Genomic DNA, 22,300 nt, shown 5'->3' on the forward strand with positions numbered 1-22,300 from the left:
ACTAGACAATTGATCCACAACCATGAAGGATGATACGTTACAACTCCTCTTCGCCCTCAGGACTAAAACCAAGGGCGGGTAATTCATCTCGATTGCTATAAATCACAGGGGCCGGTTGATTCCCCGAGAATGACATCACAATCGTCTAAAAATTAAGGGTAGACCCGTTTCACGTCTGCGTCGGAAAAACCTCAGGGCTCAAGCTAGACGAAGCCGTACAAAACTACCAGTAGTAGCCTCCCCTTGATTTTTTTTTTGTTGTTGTGAGCTCGCCTTTGCCTCGGCCCAGACAAGAAAGTAGTTCCGGCTCGGGATAAGCATCTGCTAAAATTGTGAGGAAAGGAAACCCCGCAAGCTTGTAAGAGGAAGGGGAGAGGGGGGGGGGTGAAATGAGCGGGGACGTGAAAGAGAGAAAGGGGAATGGGGGGACTTGCTAGACTTGTATCTCACATGAAGAGGCCGAACAATCATGTCAAAAATTAACTCGGAAGGGGATTTCTCAGCGCGTGAATCGCGGGCCGGTTGTGTTATTTGGCTTATAGGTCAGGGGAGAGGACCGCTGTCTTCAGAGCTGCGGGGTGAGACGGAGTCATTGTTCGTGGCAGGGGTCAAAAGTCAGGGCGGGTTAGTTGGTAAATAACTCACTGTTTTGTTTTTACATTTTTTACATATGGGCTATTTATATAGCCTATATAAGCATTTTATAAATATTAGTAGATCTATATAGCTTTTTATTTGTCTATTATACTGATTTATAACGGCTTTAAGCTGTAGCTCAGAACATTACAATATTTAAAACATTTGAGTAGCCGACAGTTCTTTCATTTTCCAGGTTAGAGATTTTCAATATAAATTATCCATTATAAAAAAATTCGCATATGGACCTACCCAAAAAGGAGGAGGGGGAGGGAGGGTATACACTCCTTTATTCCAGGGAGAGCTTAAAAGAAACGCTTTACGAATTTACGAGCAGTGTTTTTTCCAGACTTTTGTCTTGGGAGGGGGGGGGGGCACTTGAAACAAAATTTCCGGTGGTGGGGGGGGGGGGGAGAGGAGGACAGTAGTAAAAGTACATATTTTCTATATAAATTATATTTATTTCGGGGGGGGGGGGTACCTATGCCATTATCACAATGTTATAGCCATAGAACTATTCGTATAGAACCCCCCCCCCCAGCCAAAACATCCAGCCCTGTAACTAGTTTTCTTTGCTGTTTTCATCATTGTTATCTTCGGGCTGTCATTGCTGTGAGTAGAAGGTTCTTGGCTGGAGTTGTCTAGCAGGTTGTAAAGGGTGGATCTATAGGTAGGCCTACACGTGTAGTCAGGCGTCACGAGAGGACCCTCAGTAGGATCGACCGTCACACCATCACCACATCCACACCATTACCTCATCACAATCGCACAATCACCACATCCACACCATCACCACATACCACACCCCACCACATCCGCACCATCACCTCATCACAATCACACCATCACCACACAAACCACACTACACCCACAACACACTCCACCCTACCACATCCACACCACACAGCATTGCTGTCCACAGGACAGAAACCCATCTAGGAGAGAAAACTCCAAAATAAAATGTTTGCTGCCTTTTAGTTTGTTTTTTAATTGGGCTAAGGCTACGGAAGCTAATCCAGAAAGAAAAGCAGGCTGAAATCGGAAACAACGGGCCATATGAAACATACATGATGACACGTAATACTAATTGTGTTGGAGAGTAGCCCTTCCAACCACACAAGTAAGAACGGAGAAGAAAACATACATATCTTGTCTGTCATACATATCTTGTCTGTCATACATATCTTGTCTGTCATACATATCCTGTCTGTCATACATATCTTGTGTGTCCAACATATCTTGTCATACATATGATATCCGTCATAAATATCTTATCTGTCATACATATCTTGTCATACATATCTTGTCTGTCATAATATCTTATCTGTCATACATATCTTGTCATACATATCTTGTCTGTCATAATATCTTATCTGTCATACATATCTTGTATGTCATACATATCTTGTATGTCATAATATCCTATCTGTCATACATATCCAGTCTGTCATACATATCTTGTCTGTCATACATATCTTGTCTGCACCTCGATATATCACATTGACCCCTAGAGATTGATTTATAAGTGGCCCTGTTATTACTCAAATGTTTTGTTTATTAATTATTAATTACCCAACAGCTTAATTTAATTATCTGTTTTAAGCTTTAATCTAATTATTGTTGATGGTAATGAAACTAGAGTTTGATTAATTTTTTATGTTTATATTTTATCAATGAAATTTTAAACCGTTTTTGTAACATGAGGAATTAGGCATTCTATGTGTGAAAGTTCTGTGTGGGTATCTGTGTGTGAGTAGGTTTGGGTATATGTGTGCGAGTAGGTTTGGGTATCTGTGTGAGTAGTAGGTTTGGGAATATCTGTGTGAGTAGTAGGTTTGGGTATCTGTGTGAGTAGTAGGTTTGGGAATATCTGTGTGAGTAGTAGGTTTGGGTATATGTGTGCGAGTAGGTTTGGGTATGTGTGTGTGAGTAGGTTTGGGTATATGTGTGTGAGTAGGTTTGGGTATATGTGTGCGAGTAGGTTTGGGTATGTGTGTGTGTGTAGGTTTGGGTATATGTGTGCGAGTAGGTTTGGGTATATGTGTGCGAGTAGGTTTGGGTATGTGTGTGTGTGTAGGTTTGGGTATATGTGTGCGAGTAGGTTTGGGTATATGTGTGCGAGTAGGTTTGGGTATGTGTGTGTGTGTAGGTTTGGGTATATGTGTGAGTAGGTTTGGGTATGTGTGTGTGTGTAGGTTTGGGTATATGTGTGCGAGTAGGTTTGGGTATATGTGTGCGAGTAGGTTTGGGTATGTGTGTGTGTGTAGGTTTGGGTATATGTGTGCGAGTAGGTTTGGGTATCTGTGTGAGTAGTAGGTTTGGGAATATCTGTGTGAGTAGTAGGTTTGGGTATGTGTGTGTGAGTAGGTTTGGGTATCTGTGTGAGTAGGTTTGGGTATCTGTGTGAGTAGTAGGTTTGGGAATATCTGTGTGAGTAGTAGGTTTGGGTATGTGTGTGTGAGTAGGTTTGGGTATATGTGTGCGAGTAGGTTTGGGTATATGTGTGCGAGTAGGTTTGGGTATATGTGTGCGAGTAGGTTTGGGTATGTGTGTGTGTGAGTAGGTTTGGGTATATGTGTGCGAGTAGGTTTGGGTATCTGTGTGAGTAGTAGGTTTGGGAATATCTGTGTGAGTAGTAGGTTTGGGTATATGTGTGAGTAGTAGGTTTGGGAATATCTGTGTGAGTAGTAGGTTTGGGTATGTGTGTGTGAGTAGGTTTGGGTATATGTGTGCGAGTAGGTTTGGGTATATGTGTGCGAGTAGGTTTGGGTATATGTGTGCGAGTAGGTTTGGGTATGTGTGTGTGAGTAGGTTTGGGTATATGTGTGTGAGTAGGTTTGGGTATATGTGTGTGAGTAGGTTTGGGTATATGTGTGTGAGTAGGTTTGGGTATGTGTGTGTGAGTAGGTTTGGGTATATGTGTGCGAGTAGGTTTGGGTATGTGTGTGTGTGAGTAGGTTTGGGTATCTGTGTGTGAGTAGGTTTGGGTATCTGTGTGAGTAGGTTTGGGTATGTGTGTGTGAGTAGGTTTGGGTATTCGTGTGTGTCATCGATTTACTTCAATATTAAACTGTGTACATGTATTCCACAAACTTGACACTGATCTACAATTGTTCAATGCACAACAAAAAGAAATAGAATGTTTATCATTCATATTTATTTCATGAGAAAAATGGCAAATGTTTACAGCAGAAGTCTCAACATTTTAAACAAGTCTAAATGTCAACATTTTAAACAAGTCTAAATGTCAACATTTTAAACAAGTCTAAATGTCAACATTTTAAACAAGTCTAAATGTCAACATTTTAAACAGGTCTAAATGTCAACATTTTAAACAAGTCTAAATGTCAACATTTTAAACAAGTCTAAATGTCAACATTTTAAACAGGTCTAAATGTCAACATTTTAAACAAGTCTAAATTTCAACACTTTAAACAGGTCTAAATGTCAACATTTCAACTAAGTCTAAATGTCAACAAACAGGTCTAAATGTCAACACTTTAAACAGGTCTAAATGTCAACAAACAGGTCTAAATGTCAGCAGTCTAAAAAGGTCTAAATGACCAGGTACTAAGATGACCTGTACACTACACTAACAAGCTGGTTTAAGCCATCAGGCATTTGCTGGCTACATGTCATATATGGCTACAGGTACCCAGAGATGGTTACAGGTAGCCACAGGTAGCCAGAGATGGTTACAGGTAGCCAGAGAATCAACACCCTGGTCTTTATTAAGTTTTGTACATGTTTCTAACTAAGTAATTTTTATCTGAGTTAAGAGACTACCTCACCAGTGAATAACTTGTAGCCAGTAGCCACAGAATGCCCTGTAGCCACTACAGCCACAGGATGCCATGTAGCCACAGGTAGCCTTAAGTAGAATCAAAGATCAAATAGATGTATGTATGTAAGTCAGGTCTGGATTAGATGACTGATATGTCTAGTTGTCAGGTGTAGATATGGTTACATGGGGAATACAGGTGAAAACTTGCCTAATTTACCTCATTAACATCTAATTAACACTGTCTCATTAATGCTGATAGCTACATCACAATTTCGTCTTCTTGGCTTGCCAAAATTTTAATTAAAAAAAAAAATCATAAATATTGCACATCCTGGAAGAAGAAAAAACTTAACCCTCTAGGGGGTTCTCCTCTCTTGTTGTCATGGTTACCCCATAGATTCCAACATACAAAACGTATATTGGTTATCTCAACAGAAAAAAAATAATCTACCCAGCAATATTTACCTCCAAGAAAAATTAGGCTTAAAGTTTACACCATACATAATGAGTATAAATAATATTTCAGTTATAGAAAAAAACAATTACAAGTATAAAAAAAAAATCAACAACTTCTTCATTATCTTAAAACAATTTCATATTATAAAAGCACTAACCAACGGGTCATACAGTACCGTACGGTGCTGACAATCAATGACCGCAAAATCACTGACAAATGGCCAGAATAACTGACCAGTGGCATTCACCCAACTGACCACAGGCTAAAGCATACATGAAGAAACAAAAAAAAAAACGACCAATAGTTTTTAAAAAATGGGACATGTCCAATAGTAGGTGTACAGTGAACATCTACAACAATAAGAGATGAATAAGTCAAGCAGGCTTACAAGAGATAGAAAATATATTGTGATATGAAACATTCAAGAACTCCATGAGTTCCTTAGGCTGGTTAGTTCTGGCTCATAATGACATTAAATCGTCAATTAAAAAAAACAAAACAACATGAACATTAGGAATGAGAATTATACCAGTGACGTTTTTGTTAACCCCTTCACATCGTCTCATTTGTTAGTGCATCCTGAGTGGAATTCGAACCTGCGACTTGATGTAGCATATTTAATCAAGCGCAGGAGTTACAGGAAAAAAAAAATGTTAGCACCAGATATGATTAAACTTCCTGAGAAAAAAAAAATAGTCCCACATGGGTTACTTCCCATTGAGGAATTCTCTCCCCTTTTGTTTAACCAGTGCTCTCCCCTTACAAGAAATGACCATCTGCTTATAGAGCTGAATATCCACCAAGTGGGACTCAAGGGCCGTCACTGCAGTTCAAACACGTCAGTTGTTTGGTAGGAAATGAAAAAAAATACTAGAGTTGTCTTCTCTTGGACATCTAGGGCTAGGCCTCACCTGCTGAATGAAAGAAACAAGTTTTGGTTTGTGCAAGATTTAATTGAAAGGTGTTTTGTTTTGTGCAAGATTTAATTGAAAGGTGTTTTGGTTTGTGCAAGATTTAATTGAAAGCTGTTTTGGTTTGTGCAAGATAGATAAGTTTAAAAAAAATATTTACAAGATTTGAAAAGTGTTTATGTGAAGGATTTACCCCCCCCCCTCCCCTTATAAAAATATAAAAGTATAGTGTGTTGTTTTAGAATGGTCGGAAGTGGGAGTAAGGGGGGAGGGGTTGAGCTTGTGTTTTGTTTTAATCCTCTCAATGAACCTCCAGCAATCTATTTTGTGTTCATCCTATGTCAAAGACACCATCAGTACCACGCGATACAGCAGTTTTTAAAATATTATTATTAAACCTTTAAAGCCGTTAAATAAAGATGGGGGGGGGGCGAAAGTAAAGCGAACCACTTCACACACACACAACCACTGACAGATTGAAGGTATAGGCCACACGGCGATACTTAAAACCCACAGACAATAGTCCTTAACGATTCCATCCAGTTCAACGATACCACGGACAAACGATACTTGATGTAAGCGAAACTCTTGACAAACGATACTCCAGCAAGACTTGACACCATCTATACAGTACACTCGTTAGATTTTAAAAACTAACAATACTAGAGACATACGATACTGGAAATCGATTATATTACGCAGCATACTAGACACTAGAGATACTAAACTTCGATACCAGAGACGAACTAGAGATGCGCGATACTGAAAAAAAATCGATAATATATTCCAACGATACTAGACACCGTTTACGGTGAACTTTTCAGACAGATGGAAATGTCAGTTGTCTTCGTTTACCTTAGGGGGTGGGTGTGTGCGGGGCGGGGTGTGTGTGTGGGGGGGGGGGGTAAATACTCAGTGTAGCAATCTCTCTTGTCAAAACAAACACACAGGTTTTTTTCTAAAACTTAAAACGCCGTCGTCCCCACTACAAAAATGTTTTTCTTTCTTAAAAATAAACTTTACATAAAGACACGCTTAATATCCTATTTAATTCCTTCACCCACTTAGAAAGATTTTAAGATTACACCTTCCACTTATGCTAAAAAAATCCTCCCCCCCCCCAAAAAAAAAAAACACGTCACAAGCTTTTTACACCAATATATAAACAGCATGTAATAGAAATTCGTGATATAGCATGAATCCAAGGAGTTTTAAAACGACTTGATTAAAAAAAAACCGATTTATTCCCCCCCCCCTCCCCCTCGCGCCTGTTCCACTTAGATTAGCATGCAACGCCCTGTGGTTATAAATGGATCAGGGGAGATCACTCTCGCCACGATTGTTTACAACTAAAGAATACAACACGATCACATGGTTCAAAGGGTTTACAGTGGGGTTGCGCGGGGGAGTGGGGGGGGGGGGGGGGCGTCAGGGTGCAAGAAAGAGATGTGTAGAGGGCGAATAATATAAAACAGGGAGAGAAAGCAATAGAGTAACAATAAAAAAACAAAGGGAATGAATTTAAATAAAACAATAAAACAGGTCTAACGCGATGAGAGAAAAAAGGGGGCGGGGAGGGGGGGTGTAAATTGATTGTGGACTACAATATGCAAATTAGCCAGAGTGCTTCAAACTTGTGAACTCGATGAGAAAACTAGAATAAATAATTAGCTAGCTAATCAGTTTTTCAACAAATGTCACTTTTTGTCCACTCGGTTTCTGTCACTTTTTTTTGTGTCAATCCTGTTAATGTCAATTTCTTTTTCTCACGCTCGATACCATCTATCCAAGCATCGATACCACCCACGTCACACTAATAAAAAGGTGATTTGCATAATGAATATTTAAATATAAATGCGTGAGTGTGCGAGAGAGGGGGAGGGGTTGGGGGGTTCATGGGAGTACACTCATTAACTTAAAATGTAATCAACGGGTTTTTCTGACTGCTTCCCGTTTTACAGCTTTTACCGTGGCAAGGGGAGAGAATTACTTGGAGAATATTGTATAAAGGGAGACAACTTTGTGGGGGAGGGAGAGGGTGGGGGGAGGAAATCGATACAAGAGCATCAGGTCATCAGCGTGACGTCAGGAATGGTGGGCTGCTTTGTTTGAAATACCGGTAATAAGATGTTTTATTCGACCGACCTCACCACAATGGGCCATCGACCGTAGCACAATGGACCATCGACCGTAGTATAATGGAACATCGACCGTAGCACCATAGACTGACCATCGACCGTAGCACATGGACCATCGACCGTAGCACATGGACCATCGACCGTAGCACCATGGACTGGTCATCGAGTCTAGTACAATGAACCATCGACCGTAGCACCATAGATTGGTTATTAACCATAGCACCCTGGACTGGTCATCGACTGTAGCACAATGGACCATCGAGCATAGCACCATAGACCGGCCATCAACCATAGCACCATGGACTGGTCATTGACTGTAGCACAATGGACCATCGACCATAGCACCATAGACCGGCCATCAACCATAGCACCATGGACTGGTCATCGACTGTAGCACAATGGACCATCGACCATAGCACCATAGACTGGCCATCAACCATAGCACCATGGACTGGTCATCGACTGTAGCACAATGGACCATCGACCGTAGCACCATAGACTGGCCATCAACCATAGCAGCATGGACTGGTCATCGACTGTAGCACAATGGACCATCGACTGTAGCACAATGGACCATCGACCATAGCACAATGGACCATCGACCATAGACCATCGACCGTAGCACCATGGACTGGTCATCGACTGTAGCACAATGGACCATCGACCATAGCACCATAGACCGGCCATCAACCATAGCACCATGGACTGGTCATCGACTGTAGCACAATGGACCATCGACCGTAGCACAATGGACCATCGACCGTAGCAGCATGGACTGGTCATCGACTGTAGCACAATGGACCATCGACCGTAGCACAATGGACCATCGACCGTAGCAGCATGGACTTTTCATCGACCGCTGAGAGAAGTGACCACGAGTGGACGAGATAAAGACGTGGACTAATTGGACGAGGACAAATCTGGAGGGGTCGCCGGCACTGTGGGGTGTGTAAACAAAGGGGAGGGGCTATTGATTGCGGCACGTGTGGACACTCAGGGTGGGGTGGGGAGGAAGGGGGGGGGGGGAGCTGAGATTGATAGGGGGGGGGGGGGAGATTGATAAGTCGGGGTGTGCTCCGTGGGACACTAGCAGGCCGCGAGGCTCATCTAACGCTTTGAGCCAATAAAACTCTTCACACGTCTCTCCCCCCCCCCCCTCACTCCAACACGAGATGAATTACATCTAACCCAGGTCCAACCCGCCATGATAACCCATGTCCAGCCCACTCAAGGTTTCTTTTAAAACATGTTTCTCCGGGGGGAGGGGGGGGTTTGGCATGGCACTTGAAACTTCCGGTGGGGGGGGGGGCATTGTCTAACTCTAAAGCATATATATATATATATATATTTTCTATAAACTTATTTTTATTTCTATTTCGTCCGGTGAGGAGGGGGGTGCTCCACCCGAACGAAATAGAAAAATATATAATTTAACGCTTTGAACACTTATGTGTCAGTGCCCCCCCTCCCCCCTGAAGTGACGCTTAAAAGAAATTCTGAACCCGCCATCAGAACATACCCTCGCCCGTCCCCCACGACCGAAGGCTGTGATGTTACTAACGGGACCGCACACCGAAAGCTGACAAAGTGGTCACCCGATGATCACGTGGGGGGGGGGTGCAGATGGAGTACGTGACCAAACGTTTCCGTCATGGCGGTCAGTCATTGTCCTCGGGCGATTGACGGTCAGTGTCTCCGCTGGCAATCGGTCAGTGCCACACACCAAGCCAGTACGCTACCATCCGTGTTGGCTGGGCCACCACCATCTGATCCACTATAATTTCATCACCAAAAGGTTAGCCGTACCACTCCACATTTGACCACATTAAATATAAAAAATTATTTTCTTCCTATTCCTATGGGGTACGTCAAAGCAAATTGTACCTCTTTTAATTCACAAATTCTCAGCTCGTGTGTTTAATTGTTAGCATCACAAAATTGGGAATATACATCTCAAAATGTTAAACTCAAAGGAAACTTAACCCCCCCCCCCCAACCACCCCCAAGACAGATAACTCATTTAGCAGCAGTAGTGGATTACATCCCCTTCTTCACCGTGTCTGCCCCGAGAGCCCGGAGATAACAGGTGCTGGGGCGTGCAGTTGACAACGCGAACCCGAGCCGCCGTAGGTTATGAATAGCGTATTGGGCTGTTGATGTAGTCTCGTTATGAACTAACGCTAAAACCCTCGCCAGCCCAAACTCAGAACGAGGCTTCCTCGAGGATTTCGTCGGCCAACACACGCCGCGGTCACGAGAGATAAAAAAAAAAATTGGTAGCCCAGCGGTTTTGGTGCCCCGACCCAGTTTCAGAAGCCGACAACGACGGTGAAAACGGCGGCAGGCACGCGATGCAAGCGGTGCGCAACCAGTACACAGCGGTGCGCAAAACACACCGTTAGGAGAGGGGGGCGACTACACGGAAGCCGCAGGAGTGCCTGCCCTTCATCATAATAAATACCCGACCCTCTAAGAGTCACAGGTGGTACCCATCAAGATGCCACATCCCAGGTTCGCACTACTCCCCCCCCCCCATCCCCTCCACCCTGAACACGCCACTTAAAACCGATTTTTTAAGCTGTATAAATAGCGAGTACTCGATGAACCGCTCCTAGGAAAGGTTTTTGTGTTCAATTGTTGGCTAAACCTGTCATTACATGCTACATGGGCTAGCTACACATGTTTAGCTGCGGGGACACTTAGCTATGGCTGGATTCACGTCAGTTTGGCTGCAGCTAGGGACAACGAGAAGAAATTTGTGAACGTCATCGTATGTTATTGATATCATTTATTTTCATTTATTTCTCCTTTATTGAAGAACATTTTAACACTCTTTTTACCTCCCCCCCCCTACCTTTAAGATAATCCTTTTATCACGCTAATCAGGAACTTGATTGACCGTATTATAATCCCAACCAACCTTTAATTACCCCCATATCACCCAAACAAGGACTTTATACAGATAGATAAGTGACTAAATTTCCAATGTCAACAAAGGACCCCGTGGTACTCAATCACTTAACCCAGTAAATTTTTGACAGCCGATATTTTATTCTCTGGTTGATTGGTGGGTAATCCATATACGTACTAGAGGAGAAAAAAAACTTTCAGTGGTCTGTTCTTCCCACAACAACCCGACACAACAAAGACTCTAATTCTTCCCACAACAACCCGACACAACAAAGACTCTAATTCTTCCCACAACAACCCGATACAACGTAGACCCGGAATTGACACTAATTCTTCCCCAACCCGACCCGGAATTGACCCTAATTCTTCCCCCAACCCGACCCAGAATTGACCCTAATTCTTCCCCAACCCGACCCCGAATGGACCCTAATTCTTCCCCCAACCCGACATTGACCCTAATTCTTCCCCTGACCCGGCATTGACCCTAATTCTCCCCCAACCCGACCCGGAATTGACCCTAATTCTTCCCCAACCCGACCCCGAATGGACCCTAATTCTTCCCCCAACCCGACATTGACCCTAATTCTTCCCCTGACCCGGCATTGACCCTAATTCTCCCCCAACCCGACCCGGAATAGACCCTAATTCTTCCCCCAACCCGACCCGGAATTGACCCTAATTCTTCCCCCAACCCGACCCAGAATTGACCCTAATTCTTCCCCAACCCGACCCCGAATGGACCCTAATTCTTCCCCCAACCCGACATTGACCCTAATTCTTCCCCTGACCCGGCATTGACCCTAATTCTCCCCCAACCCGACCCGGAATAGACCCTAATTCTTCCCCCAACCCGACCCGGAATTGACCCTAATTCTTCCCCCAACCCGCTTTTAAGACGCCCCTAAATCCCGCGAGACGCACGAGTTGTTTCCCTTTAATGTATTCATTATCCCGATGCTCGTATCGATTTATCTCCCTTCGTGCCTCGTCCCTCCCCCTCTCAACACACACAAACACACACCAGAATTTGGGCAGACAAAAAATATGAACAGACCACAGGAATAACAGAACACCCCGCAGTGTGTTATGGCCACGTATAGCGGCCATGGCCCTTAATTCCACTGATCCTGGCCAACTTGGGCTGACCTGTCCATTGTTTTCTATTCTGGCCATCATCTATCACCCCAGCCACGACCACAAAAAAAAAAAAAAAAAAAAAAAAAAAAAAACGCCACGAAAAAACCAGGTAACAAAGACATCCAAAGTGCAGGCACGGTTCAAGCAGGCAGGGGGAAACCTCGGCATAGGCTCGGGAGGTGGGGGGGGGGGGGGGGGGGGATCCCTGAACAAACAAACAAACGGCCGCGGCTCCGGTAAACGAAACCCACAATTTGTCCGGGATACCCTCACTCCAGATCCCCCCCCCCCCCCCACTCATCACAGACTCTACAGTCCAACGATCGAACTGTACTTTGTGGGCATACACACGACCCCACAACACAAACTCTACCCTGAACAAGGGGAGCTAATACCAAGAACAGCTCAGTTAACCACCATCTAAAGGGGAACTAACACGAACCACAACACACGACCTAACAACACAAACTCTACCCCGAACAAGGGGAGCTAATAACAGCTCAGTTAACCACCATCTAAAGGGGAGCTAACACGAACCACAACTCACACAAAGGGGAGCTAAAACCAAGAACCTCAACTCGCCGTTTCCCAACGTCTCTTCACAAGGGAGTGAACACGAACCGCGTCTCAAAACGTTATCCGATCAAGGGGGCGCTAACATGGAATACAATTTAAACACCACTCATAATTCACACACCACCTAATTAATGGGAAATAACCATCATTCACACGCCACCCAATTGATGTGAAATAACCATAATTCATCTGTAACCATCCTCACATCAAGGGGAGCTAACACCACGACACTCGCATACTCTGTCTACCTAAAATCTCCCAGTACCAAGACCCCCCCCCCCTTACCTGTAACCACTTACCACTCCACGCAAGCGACCCCCCCCCCCCCCCCCCCAACATCTAGTATTGTTTTTCCCCAGCCCAAAAGTCAAGCGGCGAATCCTTCAGTTTCTCTATCTCCACGCCAACTCGACGACAAATGACTAAACACGGCACATATTTTTTTTTTTTTACTGGCTCCACCGCTTCAAGGGGATGCCGGGCCGCTATCAAAGGCTCGTGACAACGAGGTGTGAATAGCATTGGGCGCCCGCGCGCTACGGGCCCAGGTACAATAGGTAGAGCGGGAGGGCCAGCCCGGCGACAATGGCCAGAGCCCGGGTGGTCCCCGGGACCGGGTCTGGTGACGTGGCAATTTAACGGCTTCCACCCCCGCACTCCATCGCTGACTGGGACACTTTTTTTTTCTATTCCAAGTTTCCATTTTTAGTCTATTAAATTTCTGGGATTACAAGGTTTAAAATAGATCTAGGAGGAGAAGTTGGACGTCACATAAAGCGATGTAGACAGTATCAGTCGTAAAGGTTTGCAAGTGACGTCATTTTTAAAGAACATTAATTATTTTAGGCGTGACTTCAATGTAAGAAAGAATGACGTCACTTAAACGCGAAACTTGACGTCATCTCAATGATCAGATGAGCACTTCACAGAAGAGCGTGTAGCAACCTTTACTATGTATGCCCTACAGTTATTTTATTTTAAAAAAAAGCCCAAGATCACGACTTTGAATCATGTTAAAGTGTTCTTTTAGATCCGAGCCTGATGGCAAGAAATAATTAGGCCATGACCTTTTGAGTACCAGCTGCCTGTATGTGTGTACCAGCTGCCTGTATGTGTGTACCAGCTGCCTGTATGTGTGTACCAGCTGCCTGTATGTGTGTACCAGCTGCCTGTATGTGTGTACCAGCTGCCTGTGTGTGTGTACCAGCTGCCTGTGTGTGTGTACCAGCTGCCTGTATGTGTGTACCAGCTGCCTGTATGTGTGTACCAGCTGCCTGTGTGTGTGTACCAGCTGCCTGTATGTGTGTACCAGCTGCCTGCATGTGTGTGTGTGTATGTGTACCAGCTGCCTGTATGTGTGTACGTTGCCTGTACGTGTGTGTGTATGTACCAGTTGCCTGTATGTGTGTATAAACTGCCTGTATGTGTGTGTGTACCAGTTGCCTGTATGTGTGTGTGTATGTGTGTACAAACTGCCTGTATGTGTGTGTGTGTATGTGTGTACCAGCTGCCTGTATGTGTGTACCAGTTGCCTGTATGTGTGTGTACCAGTTGCCTGTATGTGTGTGTGTACCAGTTGCCTGTATGTGTGTATAAACTGCATGTATGTGTGTGTGTGTATGTGTGCACCAACTGTCTGTATGTGTGTACCAACTGCCTGTATGTGTGTACCAACTGCCTGTATATGTGTACCAACTGCCTGTATGTGTGTACCAACTGCCTGTATGTGTGTACCAACTGCCTGTATGTGTGTACCAACTGCCTGTATGTGTGTACCAACTGCCTGTATGTGTACCAACTGCCTGTATGTGTACCAACTGCCTGTATGTGTGTACCAACTGCCTGTATGTATGTACCATCTTCACACCACACCATAGCACATGTCTGTGTCGATGCCATACTTAACATAAGTGCTAGCCATTCAACAGGAGCCATTCAAAGGCTTACAGCAATGAGATGACAGATACATCAGACACGGATTACACCCAGATTACATTTACATTACACCCAGATTACATTTAGATTACACCCAGATTACACGTACAATGTCAGAGTGTTAAAGCAAGATGTGACATGGATCAGCCGAATATTATTTGTGGCCAGCTAGAAACATTCTTTACACAGGTGTGTGGGGGAAGTGGGTCAGGTGTGTGGGAGGTGGGTCAGGTGTGTGGTAGGTGGGTCAGGTGTATTACCAGGTGGGTCAGGTGTGTATGGGAGGTGGGTCAGGTGTATGTAAACAGGTGAATCAACAATTTAAGACAACTGACAACTCACTGTTGGCTACATGAGAATTCCTTGTGTGATGATCATTTTCTTTTCTATGGTTGGCCACATACGCTTCTTCATCAGAGGACCCATCATCGTCATCATCACTGGTCAAGATATACAACATACCTCAATTTTCAACAACATTAAAACATCTTACACAAAGTCTTGGAATATTCCAATACATTCCATGCACTAGGTTAAATGTGACGAGTGGCCGTGACAGTAAAATCAACTGACCTGTCAGAGAGCAAGACGTCACTGTCACTGTCCAGGTCCTCCTCCAGAGCTGCCTGCAGGTCAGTGATCCTCTTGAGGGCCAGCTTGAGGTCAGACTGGTGCTGGACTTGTTCAGACTCCAGGTCCTCTACACGCGTTTCCTGGGAGAGAGCAACGCTTGAGGTGACATTATGCTACAGCAGTGGCTACATAACTACATCCTACATCAGAGTCTACATGATATGGCTATATTACATTGCAGCAGTATAGGCTAAATGACAAATCTGCATCAGCTGCTACAGTACACAACCCCAGTATAGCCCACATTACAAACTACATAACAGGGTAGTCTACATCACAGTATTACAACTGGGCAATGTCCTAGCAATAGCTACATCCTATATGCTATGTTAAAATTGTCTAAGTAAAATATAAATACAGACACCCTCCTGCCCACACTATCCTTTTCCTTAAGTAACATGTGCCGATATCTTTGCGCCCCACCCTAAACTCACCAACTCCTTCTTCAGTGCAGCCTCCAGCTACATGAGATGGCTACATGAGATAGCTACATCAAGGCTACAATATCTTTGTGCCCCACCCTAAACTCACCAACTCCTTCTTCTTCTGTGCAGCCTCCAGCTACATGAGATGGCTACATGAGATAGCTACATCAAGGCTACAATATCTTTGCGCCCCACCCTAAACTCACCAACTCCTTCTTCTTCTGTGCAGCCTCCAGCTCCCGTTTCTGGACCTCCCCGAACTCCTCCCTCAGCTCTCGCAGCTGTTTCTGTGTCCTCTTGTTGGCCTCGTCAGCTGACAGCTTGGCCAAGTTCAGGTCCTCCTTCTCTGTGGTCAGACGTTCTATCTGTTCTTTCAGTCGGCTCACCTGGCCCTGGGGGAGATGGGAGCAAATTAATGTGTGGGCTGGAGAAATTAATGTGTGGGCTAGACAAATTAATGTGTGGGCTGGACAAATTATTGTGTGGGCTGGACAAATTATTGTGTGGGCTGGACAAATTATTGTGTGGGCTGGACAAATTATTGTGTGGGCTGGACAAATTATTGTGTGGGCTGGACAAATTATTGTGTGGGCTGGACAAATTAATGTGTTGGCTAGACAAATTAATGTGTGGGCTAGACAAATAAATGTGTGGGCTAGACAAATTAATGTGTGGCTTAGACAAAATGTGTGGGCTGGAGAAATTAATGTATGGGCTGGACACATTTCTTTCCTTACTAGAACACTTTAAGAAATGAATAAATGCTGGACCAGTACCACCATGTTTGACCACTTACCTCCAGCCTCTGTTTGGTGGTAGTCTCCAGTTCCAGCCTACTCTCCAGGTCCCTGATCTTGGTCTCCAGCCTCTCCACCTTGTGCTTGTCCACCATGGTCTCATCATAGGTCTGGACACGGGACTGGAGGTCTGACACCTGCAGCAGGTGACAACAACAATCAACCATTAGGTGACCACGACAATCATTGGGTGACCACAACAATCATTAGGTGACCACAACAACAATAGGTGACCACAACTTTCATTAGGTGACCACAACAACAATAGGTGACTACAACTTTCATTAGGTGACCACAACAATCATAAGGTGACAACAACAATCATTGGGTGACCACAACAATCATTAGGTGACCACGACAATCAGTAGATGACCATAACAATCATTCATTAGGTGACCATAACAATCATTGGATGACCATGACAATCATTAAGTGACCACAACAATCATTATATGATCACAACAATCATTGGTGACAACAACAATCATTGGTGACCACAACAATCATTCATTAGGTGACCACAACAATCATTGGGTGACCACGACAATCAGTAGATAACCACAACAATCATTCATTAGGTGGCCTCAACAATCATTCATTAGGTGACCACAACAATCATTGGGTGACAAAAACAATCATAAGGTGACAACAACAATCATTCATTAGGTGACCACAACAATCATTGGGTGACCACAACAATCAATAGGTGACCACAACAATCATAAGTGACCACAATAAACAATCATTAATGACCACAACAATCAATCATTAGGTGACACAACAATAACCAACACACAAGGTAACAAAAGATCAACAAGCAAGAACTAAAAGTAAGAAGACATCTCCTCTACAAGTATCCATACAAGAAACTCAGCCAACACAAGATGTTTATAGACTGTTGTTTTGTATTTGTTTACAAGGCCTTCTATCAACAGGTTTATTAAAGCTAATCAAGACACCACTAATGAATGTGCAATTAAGGCATCAAGACAAATGTCAACATGTACATTGAGTCTTCCAGACATGTGGATGGTAAATGTAAAATGTCAAAAAGACAAATGTCAAGTGTGAATGTCACATATCCAAATGTCAAATGTGAATGTCATGGATCCAAATGTCAAGTGTGGATGTCATGTATCCAAAAGTATGAACTGACCTCCTGCTTGAACCTGTCTCTCTCTGTGGTCAGTTCTTCTATCTGGACCATCTGGTCAGTCAGTGTGATCTGATCAACTGATTGCTGGGGACAACACCACACACATTGATTAGTCAGTAGAAAGTGGGCTTTATTACCACCATCTCACTACTAAGTGGGCTTCATTACCCCAGACCCACTACTAAGTGGGCTTCATTACCCCAGACCCACTACTAAGTGGGCTTCATTACCCCAGACCCACTACTAAGTGGGCTTCATTACCCCAGACCCACAAATAAGTGGGCTTCATTACCCCAGACCCACAAATAAGTGGGCTTCATTACCCTACCACACTACCAAGAGGGCTTTATTACCACCATCTCACTACTAAGTGGGCCTCATTACCCCAACCACACTACTCTATGGGCTTCATTATCCCAGCTACATAACCAAGTGGGCTTCTTTACCCCAGCCACACTGTGGGCTTCTTTACCCCAGCCACACTGTGGGCTTCATTACCCCAGCCACACTGTGGGCTTCATTACCCCAGCCACACTGTGGGCTTCATTACCCCAGCCACACTGTGGGCTTCATTACCCCAGCCACACTGTGGGCTTCATTACCCCAGCCACACTACCAAGTGGGCTTCATTATCCCAGCTACATAACCAAGTGGGCTTCTTTACCCCAGCCACACTGTGGGCTTCATTACCCCAGCCACACTGTGGGCTTCATTATCCTAGCTACATAACCAAGTAGGCTTTGTTACTTCAGCCCCAACTCCAAGCTAACAACCTGCCTGCATTTATTCCCACCTGCTGTACCTCACCTGGCAGCCTGCACACCTCTACCTGCTAGGTGACAGCCCAGGTAATTTCTGCCTTTTGTTCCAGTCTAGCTCAATCTCTACCTGCTAGGTGACAGCCCAGGTAATTCCTGCCTTTTGTTCCAGTCTAGCTCAATCTCTACCTGCTAGGTGACAGCCCAGGTAATTCTTGCCTTTTGTTCCAGTCTAGCTCAATCTCTACCTGACAGGTGCTTTTTTTCTTTCCTTAATGACTTGTCAGGGATAAGACCTTACCTGTTGTAAGCAGATCTCTGAGGTAAAAGATTTTACCTGTTTTACAAAGACCTGTTAGGTAACCAACCTTCCTAGTTGTATGCATATCTGTGAGGTAAAAGACCTTACCTGTTGTACACAGTCCTGCATGGTAAAAGACCTTACCTGTTGTACACAGTCCTGCGTGGTAAAAGACCTAAACTGTGCACAGACCTGTAAGTGTACCTGTCAGGTAAAAGACCTTACCTGTTGTACCCATACTTGCAAGGTAAAAGACCTTACCTGTTGTACCCATACTTGCAAGGTAAAAGACCTAACCTGTTGTACCCATACTTGCGAGGTAAAAGACCTTACCTGTTGTACCCATACTTGCGAGGTAAAAGACCTTACCTGTTGTACCCATACTTGCGAGGTAAAAGACCTTACCTGTTGTACCCATACTTGCGAGGTAAAAGACCTAACCTGTTGTACCCATACTTGCGAGGTAAAAGACCTTACCTGTTGTACACAGTCCTGCATGGTAAAAGACCTAAACTGTGCACAGACCTGTAAGTGTACCTGCGAGGTAAAAGACCTTACCTGTTGTACCCATACTTGCAAGGTAAAAGACCTAACCTGTTGTACCCATACTTGCAAGGTAAAAGACCTTACCTGTTGTACCCATACTTGCAAGGTAAAAGACCTTACCTGTTGTACCCATACTTGCGAGGTAAAAGACCTAACCTGTTGTACCCATACTTGCAAGGTAAAAGACCTAACCTGTTGTACCCATACTTGCAAGGTAAAAGACCTAACCTGTTGTACCCATACTTGCAAGGTAAAAGACCTAACCTGTTGTACCCATACTTGCAAGGTAAAAGACCTAACCTGTTGTACCCATACTTGCAAGGTAAAAGACCTAACCTGTTGTACCCATACTTGCAAGGTAAAAGACCTAACCTGTTGTACTGATGCCTTGTATTTCTTCATGACCTCGTTCATGTCCTCCTCTAGCTCCTCCAGCCTGCTCTGTACGTCTGTCTTCTCCCTCAGTAGCAGCATGCACTTAGACTCAGCCTGGGTGGGGTACAAGGACAACATTTTAGAGGCACAAGGGCAACATTTTTAGAACATCTGGTGCACAAGGGCAACATTTTTAGAACATCTGGGGCACAAGGACAACATTTTTAGAACATCTGGGGCACAGGGACAACATTTTTAGATCACTTAGGGCACAAAGGCAACATTTTTAGAACATCTGGGGCACAAGGACAACAATTTTAGAACATCTGGGGCACAGGGACAACATTTTTAGATCACTTAGGGCACAAAGGCAACATTTTTAGAACATCTGGGGCACAAGGACAACAATTTTAGATCACTTAGGGCACAAAGGCAACATTTTTAGAACACCTGGGGCACATGGGCAACAATTTAAAAACATCTGGAGCACAAGGGCAACATTTTTACTATAGCATACAGAAAACACTCTAACCACAGGTATGTTGACCACTAGAGTCAAATCAAGCATGACCTCTGACCTCTTGTTTGGCACGTGTCAGGTCATCAATCTGCTGCTGTAGCTCCTGCATCTCTAGCTCCATCCTCTTCTTGGCCTTGACCGCTGCAGCAGATGCAAACTCAGAGTCATCCAGCTGGTTGCGCAGGGCAACCAGTTGTGCCTTGGCTCCCTCGATGTCCTTCTGCTTCATCAGGGCAGCGCCAGCGTCATTGAGCAGGGCTCGCGTCTTCCGCAGGTTGCGTCGCAGACGTTTTTCTGATTCTATAAGATAAATAGTAGGTTACAGTAAGATGAGATAGACACAGAGAATGTGGACCACATTTCACCACTTCTAACAACAATTGTCGACACCAAACACCTTCTACACCAAACACCAATCTATCCGCCACCAACTGACCTCTGTCCCTCTGTGGCTCCCGGCTGCCACAAGCCTGGAGCTGTCTCTCCAGCTGGGCCTTCTCCTCCTGTATCCTCCTCTTCTGCTCGTACTCCTCCTCCAGCTGTCCCTCCAGTTGACGCAGCTGAAATTTTAAGTTTTGTACATTAGCTGCACGGGATAGAAATTAGGATGTATAGAAGCTGCAATGAAACATGTATTAACCTGCGTGCAGGTGAAACATTTACCTGCATGCAGGTAAGTTAGAATCAATGCACGTGAAACATATATTTCCCCTGCACCCAGGTGAAACCTCTCCAGCACTCACCTTCTTCTGTGTCTTGTACTTCATCTCCTCCATCTCCTCATCCTTCTCCTCCAACTCCTTTGAGTGCTGCTGTTTGCTCTTCTCTAGGTTCATCTCAAGACGGAGTTTGGTCTGGTGGTTCAGAAATACACATACACTCATCAAAGGTTGTTGAGAGTAACATTTTGGAAACTTATTTGAAAATTTCAGTTTTTTGTTTGTGTATGTGAAAACACTAGATAAAAAAGTTTGTAATAGCAATTTAGTTACACCTGGTTGTTGTCTACACCTGGTTGTACCAGGGTTGCCAACACCTGGCTGTACCAAGGTTGCCTACACCTGGTTGTACCAGAGTTGCCTACACCTGGTTGTACCAGAGTTGCCTACACCTGGTTGTACCTAGGGTTGCCAACACTTGGATGTACCGTGGCTGTACCAAGGTTGCCACACCTGGTTGTACCAGAGTTGCCTACACCTGGTTGTACCTAGGGTTGCCAACACTTGGATGTACCGTGGCTGTACCAAGGTTGCCTACACCTGGTTGCCCACACCTGGTTGTACCAAGGTTCTCTACACCTGGTTGCCTACAACTGGTTGTAACAAGGTTGCCTACACCTGGTTGTACCAAGGTTGTCTACACCTGGCTGTAACCAGGGTTGTCTACACCGGGTTGTACCAGGGTTGCCTACACCTGGTTGTACCAAGGTTGCCTACACCTGGTTGTACCAAGGTTGCCTACACCTGGTTGTACCAAGGTTGTCTACACCTGGTTGTACCAGGGTTGCCTACACCTGATTGCCTACAACTGGTTGTGACAAGGTTGCCTACACCTGGTTGTTAACACCTGGTTGTACCAGGGTTGCCAACACCTGGTTGCCTACACATGGTTGTACCAAGGTTGCCTACACCTGGTTGTACCAAGGTTGTCTACACCTGGTTGCCACACCTGGTTGTACCAGAGTTGCCCACACCTGGTTGTACCTAGGGTTGCCAACACCTGGCTGTACTGTGGCTGTACCAAGGTTGCCTACACCTGGTTGTACCAAGGTTGCCAACACCTGGTTGTACCAGGGTTGCTAACACCTGGCTTTACCATGGCTGTACCTAGGATTGCCTACACCTGGTTGTAACAAGGTTGCCAACACCTGGTTGTACCAGGGTTGCCTACACCTGGTTGCCAACACCTGGTTGCACCGTGGCTGTACCTGCTCTAGCTGCTGGATCTGACCAGCCTGGTCATCTAGTTCCTCCTCCTGTTCCTGGAGCTTGACCTCCAGCTCGTGCTTCTGTCTCTTCAGGATAACAGCCTGGGGGTCAAAGGTTAAACTTAATTGTTAGTCACCTTTATCAACTTATACAAAACCAATAATCCCTAAACTAGGGGACATCAAGATAACTTTACTAAGTTACTTCTAAGTCATTTTAACCAATCACTATAAACAATCAGTCATATATAGTAAGTTAACTCATCTAAGTAATCTGATCAAAGTTAGTTTAGTTAATATAATGTCACTTCATTTAAGGCATCATATTGACTCAGTCTATAAATTGTACCATATAAATAAACTAAATTAGTTCATCTT

General features: G+C 44.5%; 1 protein-coding gene across 1 annotated transcript in view; it reads right to left on the bottom strand.

Moving 5' to 3' along the window:
* Nucleotides 1–4,341: 4,341 nt before the first annotated feature.
* LOC131927526 (unconventional myosin-XVIIIa) overlaps nt 4,342–22,300 on the bottom strand; it is a 76,460-nt gene continuing 58,501 nt past the window's right edge. Inside the window, exons 30-40 of the mRNA XM_059283219.1 lie at nt 21,923–22,024; nt 20,739–20,849; nt 20,432–20,555; nt 20,054–20,295; nt 19,473–19,589; nt 17,496–17,579; nt 16,339–16,476; nt 15,749–15,934; nt 15,058–15,197; nt 14,827–14,924; nt 4,342–5,791 (exon numbers count right to left, since the gene is read on the bottom strand). Coding sequence (XP_059139202.1) covers nt 5,778–5,791; nt 14,827–14,924; nt 15,058–15,197; nt 15,749–15,934; nt 16,339–16,476; nt 17,496–17,579; nt 19,473–19,589; nt 20,054–20,295; nt 20,432–20,555; nt 20,739–20,849; nt 21,923–22,024 — 1,356 coding nt within the window. The 3' untranslated portion in view covers nt 4,342–5,777. The remainder of the gene's footprint in view (nt 5,792–14,826; nt 14,925–15,057; nt 15,198–15,748; nt 15,935–16,338; nt 16,477–17,495; nt 17,580–19,472; nt 19,590–20,053; nt 20,296–20,431; nt 20,556–20,738; nt 20,850–21,922; nt 22,025–22,300) is intronic.

This window comes from Physella acuta, unplaced genomic scaffold (genome assembly GCF_028476545.2).
Source record: "Physella acuta isolate Inbredline_101_S28 unplaced genomic scaffold, ASM2847654v3 ptg001414l, whole genome shotgun sequence".
In the NCBI taxonomy this organism is placed as follows: Eukaryota; Metazoa; Mollusca; class Gastropoda; family Physidae; genus Physella; species Physella acuta.